Source organism: Aphidius gifuensis, linkage group LG1 (genome assembly GCF_014905175.1).
Source record: "Aphidius gifuensis isolate YNYX2018 linkage group LG1, ASM1490517v1, whole genome shotgun sequence".
In the NCBI taxonomy this organism is placed as follows: Eukaryota; Metazoa; Arthropoda; class Insecta; order Hymenoptera; family Braconidae; genus Aphidius; species Aphidius gifuensis.
The window spans coordinates 2,371,888-2,382,815 of NC_057788.1; the positions used below are offsets into that span (position 1 = coordinate 2,371,888).

Consider the following 10,928-nt stretch of genomic DNA (forward strand, 5'->3'; position numbering starts at 1 on the left):
TTAAATCCATCCAATGTTTAGTTACCTGCTGTGCCACCAATCCACTTCACAATGGGTGGCTAATATTATCCCTAAATTTTTAAAAATTATTTTTTTAATTTATCAATCTTTATTAGTTAAATAAAAAATAAAAAAAAACATTTAATTTATCTATTATTTTACAAAATTAATTTCAAATATTATTATTTATATTTTTACAAATTTCTAATGTTTTTTTTTCTATTTAAATTTTAATATTATCATAATTTTAATTTTCACTAATTTCAAAAAAAAAAATATATTTAATTTACTAGTTTTTTTTTTTTTTTATTTATTAATTTTAATATATTTGTAATAAATTTAATTTTTCAAAATTTGTTTAATATATAAATATGTATTTTAAAATTTAATTAAATTAAAAAAAATTTATATTAATTTTAATTTTAACAATTTTTTTTGGTAATTTTAATTTATTGATGATGTATGTTAAATTGAGAAGAGTTAAATCATCGAGAAAAAAAAAAAAAACAGATTGCTTGTACAAATATAAATTAAAAGTAAAGCATCATCATGATGATGTTTGGTCGACTGATGACCGTGACTTTGCTACAATGTCCTTTTGGTCGGTTCAAAATATTCTAAGAAGCCATGCAACACAGCGGCAATCCTTTGATTTCAACTTTAATTTCTCCCACTTTAATTTTTTATTTTTTATACATCATCATTTTTTTTTTAATCCACTTTTCGTCGACTAAAGATAGATAGACTATAGATGAACCATCAGACATTAGTCAATCAACAAAAAAAAAATTTTTTTAAAACTATATAAATGAATTACCTGATGATGGAGACAAGACTGTTTGTCTGTTTAAAGACAGACCTTTTTTTTTCCATCAAAAAAAAAAAATTATTTTTTCTTATTACATCACTGTAAATTTTATTTTTCAAGAAAAATAAATAAATATATACTTTGGGCTATATATATGTGCTCTTGTGAAATATTTTAAAGCCACTAAAATTATATTATTTCAAGAAGAATGAAAATTTTAAAAAAGAGTTCAATTTCAATTCTCGGAATGATTGGTAAGACAAATTTTAAATTCCGCGCAGGTGCATCCATCCCGCAGTTACCTTTATACAATTCCACAATATATTTTATATATTTTATACATCCGTGGATGATTGGATAAGTTGAATTGTTGTTGACGAATAAACCCCGTTGGATTCATTGCGTTCTGTCACGAGATACGCCCGCACGCGTCGAACTCTTATTGTATTTTTTTTATTTATTTTTCATTTTATTTCTTTCAATCGTAAAAAATTTAGGGCTAAAGAATAGAATAAAATAAAATTGTGATTTCACTTTTTTTTTTGCCCATTTATTTATATTAAAATAAAATAATAAAAAAAAAAAAAAAAAGTACAAATCGGTTCAGAGATTTTACATTTGTTTGCATTTTCGTACCGGCATGTCCAACCCAACAACCGTCACGATTTAGTTGTTCATAAAATTTTTATAAAATTTGATTCATTTTATTTTTTTATTCCTATATTGGCCTTGATAAAAATGTTTTTTTTTCTTCTGATATTATTTATATTTTTTTTTCATTTAAACATTATATAAGGATAAAAAAAAAATTTTATATACAGACAAGATGAAATATAAAGTGAATGATTCAAAGAACGCGGGGAAACAAAAGCTGTAGAAATTGTAACTTCTGTTGAACTGATTAGAGTATCCTCTTCGAAGAAACGTCAAAGTCAATGTTAAATTGTTACGCTTTTACCTTTACTTGTTATTAGTATTTTTTTACTTAAAAGTATCATAAAAATTTGAAGTTTAAAATCTTGACGATGCGGATGACAAACAATATAGAATAAAAAAAAAAAACTTGCAACGACGATGTAGTTGTATTTTACAAAAGAGACAGGAAAGAAATCTTTTTTTTTCTTTTTCAATCTGAAAAATATATAAAAGTTCAATGACCCAAAATAATAAACTGCTAAATAACTATAATATTACTATGAACTAGTTAGTTCGTTGTTGGAGGTAGAAATAATATGAAAAAATAAAATTAATATTGAATTTTACGAGGGTCTCTTGACTTGGAAACTGACGAGAAATGGTCAGCGAAAAAGATTTAAAAAATAACAATAATTTATCTTTTACTTGTAAAATTTTAGCGTGGAAAAAAAATGAGAATGCATTTAATAAATAAAGACGGCAATATTTACGAATCAGGTGGTTTAAATATTGAAAAAAAAAAAGTATAACAAGATTAAAAAATAATAAATGTTAAAGAAAAGGGAAAAGATGTTAAGTGGATGATGAAAAAAAAAAAGAAATCTTCAACGGTTTACTCATTTTTATATATTTTTCGACCAAAATATATTCCCTCACTGAGTAAACATTTCCCTCGGGCAACAAGATCATACCAGAAATTCAACCAAAACATTATAATCTTACGTCCCTTTCTTATTTTCAGTTGCTAAAAAAGCAAACTAAAAAAACTGTAATAATAATAAATAATAAATAAAAAATTATATATATAAAAAAACCGTACAGCACACGTCACCTTCTCATCCAAAATCCCATGATTTTGCAATAACTTTCCAAGATAAGTATTACAAAAAAATTCCCATCATATTCTCAAAAATTTGAAGGATAACTTCGGAGAATATATATATATATTATTTATATAAATTTGTGTCTTTTAACTTGTGATGAAAGAGAAGTAAAATATATTTCCAGGAGACCTTCATGCATAAAATTTAATCCGGAAGACAGTAATCTTCAAATCATAAAAAAAAAAAAAAAAAAAAACTATCCTATATAATTCTGAAAGAAAAAGAAAAAATATATTGTAACCTATCATCTACACCTAAAACGTGAATGAACCATAATGTCCATATTATATTTAAAAAAGAAAAAAAAAAAAAACAAAAAATAATGATAATATAAAATTTGCTTTTATTATTTCAGGTCTGGTTTCAAAATCGTCGGGCTAAATGGCGGAAGCAGGAAAAAGTTGGTCCCCAAGGTCATCCATATAATCCATATTTAAATGCTGGTGGAGCACCACCATCATCAGTTGTTGCACCAACATTACCAAATCCATTTGCACATTTAGGAGGTTTTACATTGCGTAAACCATTTGAAGCATTTAGATATCCACCACTTGGTCATGGTCCAATGCTTGGTGCTGGTTATCCAAGTCATCATTATCATCGTGCCCAACCACCATTATTACCACCAGGAATGTCAATGTCATATCCATCAGCAGCATCATTTCAATCATTATTAGCATCAATGTCTGCTGCACAAAGACCAAAAACAATAAGAACTCCACCACCATCAGCACCACCACCTTCATCACAACAACAACAACAACAACCATCATCACAGCCATCATCACAAACACATCAACAACATTCACCTCAACCTGTTGTGCCATCAATTTTATCAGCACCATCAATTATTAATTTACCACCATTATCAGTAACAACAACTGGAACAAGTTCACCAGCTGGTTCACCAAATAGTGGTGTTGATCTTGACAGACGATCAAATAGCATTGCATCACTTCGTAATAAAGCCAGGGAATATGAAATGCATCTTCATGGAATGCTTAGAAAAAATGGTGATCCAATTAGTTGAAGGATTTTAAATATTTTTTGTTGGTTTTTTTTTTTTTTTTAATAATAATAAGATAAAAATTATAAATTTTGAAATTGAGCTATTTTTTTTTCTCTTTTGTTTGGATGAATATTGATTTTGATATATTATCACCAAAAGCAGGGCTATCTGGTGGATAATTAATTTGATGATTTAATATAACTTTTGTATTGGAAAAATTTAAAATTAATAATTAACATTTTTTTTTTTATTTTCTACGTTATTTTATTTTTTTTTTTCTTTGTTTGCTCAATTTCATTGTTAATTAGTGTTTTTTTTTTTTTTTTACTCTTATTATTATTGTTTTTATTTTTTATAATAATTATTATTTTCTTTTTCTTTTTATAAATTTACTTAAAAGTGATTTTTTTTTTTATAGTTTGTAAGTTTTTTTTTATGGAAATATTTTTTTGCCTTTTTTTTTTTTAGAAAAAAAAAAGTTTATTTATCACAGTGGAACTGTATAAACAAAATTAATTTCCTGGACTTGATTAAATCATTGTTCTTCTTTTTATAAAAAAGAAAAATTTATTAATGAATTGGATATTTGGGTATGCAAAATGTCCAGCTAGCTAGTGAAATTTTTGATCGTTTGAGGATAATTATAATAGTTATATAATTAAATAAATAAACAAACATATCTCATCATTGTGATGAAAAAAATTAATGATGAAAATGCTTCAAAGCAATATATATTTAATTATAAATTTAATATTAAAAATTATTATTTACGTACTTATATGTTCAAAAATATTTATACTTAAAATATTAAACAACAATTAAATAATAATTACATTGTTACATAATAAATAAATTTTTGCAATAAGTTTAAAAAAATAAATAAATACAAATATCAATTTTAATTTTAAAATATAAAAATAAAAACGACTATAAAAATGTTTATAATTTTACATAATGTAAATATTATTATTATTATTATTATTATGTTTTTTTTTTTTTTAATTTGTGTATTAGTTTCTTTTTTTTTTTAATTAATTTTACTTGTATCTTTGAAAAAACTTGAACGCAAAAAAAAATAAATAACAATTGCAAAAAAAAAAAAAAACAATATAACTGCATGGAAAAAAAAAATTTCAGATGTTAATATATTTAGAAAAGATTATCAAAAATGCCTTATAAAATATTGTCATTAATTATTTTATAATTTCATTGCGACATTATGAAAAAATTAAAATAAAAAAAAATTATAAAAAACAAGTAAATAAAGAACTGTAAAAATAATAAAAACAAAAAAAAAAAAGAATATATATATAAACATTAAATATGAGTGTTATAAATTTCATGTTATACTTTCACAAAACACATCCTGTGGTTAATCTTAATGACATTTTAATATGATATTGATAGCAATATGAAAAAAGAGGGAAAAAAAAGAATAAGACATTAACAAATATGTTTTTCATACATCGCAAAAGAACTAGATCCGTCAATTTAATAAATAGATGCTTGTAATTTATAAATAATATAAAAAAATTAAATAACTCATATATAAATAAATAAAAAATAATATTTTTAAATAAATGTAACAGTAATAGAGCTGAGGAAATGAGGCACCATGTACATTCACCGTTGGACACGCCCCATACTTCGATCTCATTTATTTAAATATTTCACCATTTTAATGCGACAAGTTGAGCAAAAAAAATAATAAAAAAACAAGACTGCAAAAGATATAAAAATAAAAAAAAATTCTTTCAAAAAAAAAACAAGTCTTGAATCATTAAAGCTCGTAAAGTTAATTAACAAGTGCCAAGCTTACTCGACGAGTATTTAATAAACCACGATTATAATTCTGATGAAAAAAAATTCTTAAAAATAATTCAACCTTAAAATATACTCTTGAAAAAACAAAAAAAAAAAACACCTTTGATAATACCTCATGATTCAAGGTATACACCAAGCAACACCTATAAATATTTTCTTTTCAATTTAATATCTTGTCCTTAGTTTAATTTAAAAAATAAAAATATAATAAATTTGATCATTGGTAGTGTTATTTTACTGATACACATTAACAAATAACAACGTTATAAAAATTATTAATTTTAATACAAGTAAATTCAGTTGATCATTCACACGATAAAGTATTTGAAAAAAAAAAAAAAAAAAATTTAAGTTTGTAAAAAGACAGGAGCACTGCCAGCGGCATTCACCTCGGTTAGTTAGTAGACCCATCATTACAGGGGTAGACTTTTTTACGCCCGTTTTCTAGTCACCTAATAACTGCCTCCAAAAGACTCATGAATTTTTATACACACACATATATATCAACAATTTTAATATTTTTATGTATATTATTTTAACGTTTAAAGCACAGCTAATCATGTCCAAACAAAAAAAAAAAAACCCTTTACCACGTACCAGCAACAATATCACCTACACCTTTTTTTTTTTTTCATAAAAATTATTTGTATATAATTTTAATTCAAGTATATTTTTATCTTTTTATATCTGATTAATTTTATTTTTTATTTTTTTTATACAAAGTACATAAAAGTTTATTTAAAATTATATTTTTTTTTTATTATTTTCGGATGTTTTGTTGAGTGTGAAAAACGAGGGTGGATTAATCAAAAAAAAAAAAAATATATGGATAATGAGAATTGGCGAGTAGAGTGTATATTATTTTTTATATATATATATTTTTTTTTAAATGTATACATGTACACGTGAGTTGGGATGTTGTGTGGATGTTAAAATGGATAAGATGAGTAGTAGAGAAATACTGGCAACAATATAGAAGATGAGGGATGCACGGCGTGACGGTCTAATTGAGGCCTTCTTGATTGCATTTACACCGGCATCATGTGGCCTTCTGTGTATACACATATATACATCAAATATTTTACATATACAACCCTACTGTTTACAACAACCCAACCCTTTTGATTTTTCATTTTTTTTAATTTTTCAACTCTTTTTTTTTTCCAACTAAAATATATTTTTTTTTTATTTTTTTTTGTGTAGGTATATCATCTTCTCTTTTAAGCAGACACACCGACGTTATTATATTCTATATAAAAAGTAAAACCATTTCTAAAAGACTTTAATGAAAAAAAAAAAAAAAATACAAAATAATGTAGATAATTTGTCCACCTGCTTGGGCGTAAAAATTTAAATGATGAAAAAGCTCTTTTTTTTTTGTTTAAAAATATATATCACAATTGATTATAATTATAATTTTTTTTTTTTTTTATATTGTTTACTTAAATATAAATAATTTTAGATATTTTTTTTAACAGTTAATTTTACCGACAATACTTGTCTGATGTGGTCGAAAATTTTGTGTCTGCGGTTTTCACCTTGTGTGAGAAAATTTTTTATTAAAAAAAGACATTTATATATAAAAAAAAAAAAAAAATTATATATTTTTAATATTGTAATAATTTAAAACACCTTGGCACCTCGTAAAGCTAATATTTTATATTTTTTAATTTATCTTATGATTAAAAATATAATTATTTTTGCTCATGATTTTCTTGGTGTAAAATAGTACTTAGTAATTGACGAAAAAAAAAGCAAAATAACTTTTTTTTGTTTCGTTGAATATTGTAATATTGTAGGTGTTTTATTTCTGGTTTTTTTTTTTTTGTATACAATTGGTTTGTATTAGACTTCTTTGTGGTTTCAAGTTGGTTAAAAGAAGTCTTCTTTATATTTTAATTCACTCTTGTGTGTGTTGGCTGTGGGAAAAAGATTAGCTTTATAATATTTTTATTTAAACACGAGCCATGATAGTTTTGATCTTCCTCATGGTGATGATGAACCAAAGCTTATATATTTCACCGACCTTGTTTACCACTCATTCAACATGTAACACAACTACTCTTTTCATATATATATATTTATTTTTTATCCTTTTTATATGAACTTTTTAAGTCGACTTTTCTTTCATCATCATTAGCATCATCCACCACAATATTGCTTGTAATTTTTCACAACTTTATCTACCTTCTTTTGCCACTGTTGAGATGCAAATTGCAAATAAATATCTACTTACCAAACACATGAAAAAAGTATATAAATATTTTTAATATTATGTTGATGTATTTTATTTATTCATGTTGTACTACGTGATGATACTATAATGACAAAAAAGTGCGAGAAAAAATCGTTTACTTGTTAGAAAAAAAATACAATTTATCATTTTTAATTTTTTTTCCATCATATTAATTCAAAGTGGTTTTAAATATTTTTTTTTCTTTCATAATAACTGATTAATAAATTTTTTTAAATTATCAATTAATTGATTAATTGCTTTATCATTTTATTATGTAAATCACAGTTGAACTAAATAATTAAAATTGTTGAGAAAATATTTTTAAATGGAATTTAAAATCAGGTGTTTCATCTTGTAATTATTTTTAATTTATATTCTCATTCAACATAATGTATTATTTAAATTTATAATACAATTTAAAAATGATTTATTTAAACAGATTTGTTTATTAAAAGAAAAAAAACATTGAGAAAGTTTTTTATTTCAATAAAATGCATGATACATCAATGGATTTGTTTTTTTTTTTTGAAAATTATTATTCATCATTGTGTTGATGATAATATGAATATTCATACTGATTGCCAATGACTGATGAATATTATTTTTATGAAATTTAATATTATATTCACACATCTATTCTTTTTATAAAAATTTTTTGAATAATTTTTTGCTTTTATTTATTCATTTTATAAATTATATGTATTTTTTCTTTTTTGGCCTTTTTTATTTATTCATTTGTAATGAAATTATTTATATTAAAACAACTTTTCAATACTATTTTATTATTATAAAAAAATTAACATTTCATATACAATTTATCAATTTATTTTAAACTTTTTATTTTTGATTTTTTTTACTCAATGTGTACAGATATAAACACGTATTGAAAATTACATTTGATTGGCGATGAGAATAAAAGGAGCTTGTAAAAAAGCAAAAGCTAAAAAAAAAAAAAATATATATATATAATAAATATTGCTGGATGATGCATCAAGAAGCCGGCATGCAATTGCCCAGTGAATTTTTCGTTTCGTTGATGCAGAGTAAAGAATATGAAAAAACAGAAAAAAAAAAAAAGGGAATTTCGAATTTTGGTAATGACGCGTTGAGGCTACCGGTAACAGGAGGATCTTTGAAACTTACAGAAGGGTTAGAGAAAAAAATAAATAAATAAAAAAGACAATGAATAAAAAAAAAAATATAAAAAATATGAAGAAGAGGAAGAGAGGACCTTCGAAATGTTCGGTAGAAAGAGGCATCAGTTAATCGGAGGGCATTATCTCAATCACGTAAAACGCCAAAATTGCATTTACCTTTTTAAATGAATATTTGGCGGGATGATAGGAAGAATATAACGAAATAAAAAAAAAATATACTCGTGGAGGGAATACATTCGCTAAGTTAATTTACCATGGAATGTTGTGGTAACGCCCCCAACAACCCCTACATCCCTAAAAAAAAAAAAAAGAAATTAATATAAAAAAAAAAACTCCTTTATTTCAAATAGAAACAATATTGTGTGAAAAAAAAAAATCATTAGTTTTATTTTTCAACAATTTTCCAGTAAAATAATTATTTAAATAACAAAAATATAATTTTTATTTTTTCATTTCTATTAAAATACAAAAATCATAAAAATTTATTTATAATTTTTGTTTTTTAATATTTTTTAAATTACATATTAATAAATAAAAAAAAAAAATTTTATACATTTACAAATTAATGATAATAAAAATATAAAACTATTACTTTTATAATTTTCCAGTGAAAAATATTAATAAATAATAATTTTTTTATGATTTTTAAATTACAATATTAATATGATAAAAGTAAAATTAAAAATAAAAAAAATATTATAAATTAATTAAAAGAGAATTGAAAGAAAAGAAAAAAAAATAAAAAAAGGAATTTTTTTTATAATATATATAAGGTTGAGAAATCATATTCCGTCGTATCTGATAATTGGAGTGGTAATTACGTGATGATTAACAGAGATGGCTTCCGCGCAATAGTGACTTTAAATATATACATATTTTAATGCGCAGAATCTTTTCTCAGTTTATAAAATACCGCCTTCTTTATTTATTTATTATTATTATACGTTTTTTTTAATTTTACTTATTTAAAGATTTTTGTAACGAGATATATATGTATGCGTATACAATAATATACAGATTGACGGATAATATTATATAAAAAATATAAAAAATATCTTTGCCTTTTTGCCCTTTTGGTCTTTTAATTTTTAGCCTCTTATTTATCAGCTGCCATAATTCAGATGCAATTCACGTGCCTCATGATGCATCAACTTCAATTCATCATCCAAAAGACATTGATCTTATTCTTCGCATCTTAAACTTTCATATTATTTTCAATTTAAATAACAAAAGCGAGCTTTTTTTATTTTACTAATTTTAGTGTTTTATAAAATTAACAATTCCATCTAATATTTTATCTATAATTTAGTATTAAAGAATCAACAATTTGTTTTTTTTATTTTTTAATATTCATTTTTATTCATTTATTTATTTATTATTATTATTTGTCTCCGCCTTTGAGGTCTATCCTCGTTTAAAAAAAAAAAAAACCCGCGAGATCGTAATGAGAAGTTAACTAATTATCCTTGAGGTTAGATTTCAACTGGACGATATATATTTAAGTAAAAAAAAAAGGAAATCCCCTCAGTCGCGCTGACAGCTTCAAATTTATCATGAAAAAAAAATAATAGTATTTGAATATTTATAAGAAATTCTTTTCTATAATTTATGGTTTTTTAATTTGGTTTTTGTTATTTATTATTTATTAGCTTTTTTTTTTTTTTTATAAAATGTATTGTGACTTTAATATTACTTGGCGCCAAGATAATTTTTTGTATTTATTAAATTGATTTTTATATATTTATTTATGATAATATTTTTATTTATTTTTTATTGTATAAATATTTATTTTGTCTCTTGATTGTTCAGCATGAGAATTTTAATATTACAATCAATTTATAAACAAATATTGAAAATTTTATTAATAAATATATATATGAGAAAAAAATATGATTATTAAATTTTTTTTTAAAAGAGAGCAGAAAATTTACTGTGGTGTATTTGTATGTTGTAAAATAAAATATCAAAATGGAAAACGTCATCGTTGTCGAGACGAGAATTCATATCGTAAAATTGTATTTTAACGGATATAGGACCGCCAGTGACCGTCAGTTCTTATATTCAATTGGAAAAAAATCACCAGGGGGTCAATGAC

At 23.2% G+C, this 10,928-nt stretch overlaps 1 protein-coding gene across 1 annotated transcript in view; it reads left to right on the forward strand.

Moving 5' to 3' along the window:
* The window catches only part of LOC122860888 (homeobox protein aristaless-like), a 54,459-nt gene extending 49,712 nt beyond the window's left edge, over positions 1-4,747 (forward strand). Inside the window, exon 4 of the mRNA XM_044164938.1 lies at positions 2,963-4,747. Coding sequence (XP_044020873.1) covers positions 2,963-3,637 — 675 coding nt within the window. The 3' untranslated portion in view covers positions 3,638-4,747. The remainder of the gene's footprint in view (positions 1-2,962) is intronic.
* Positions 4,748-10,928: the final 6,181 nt, after the last annotated feature.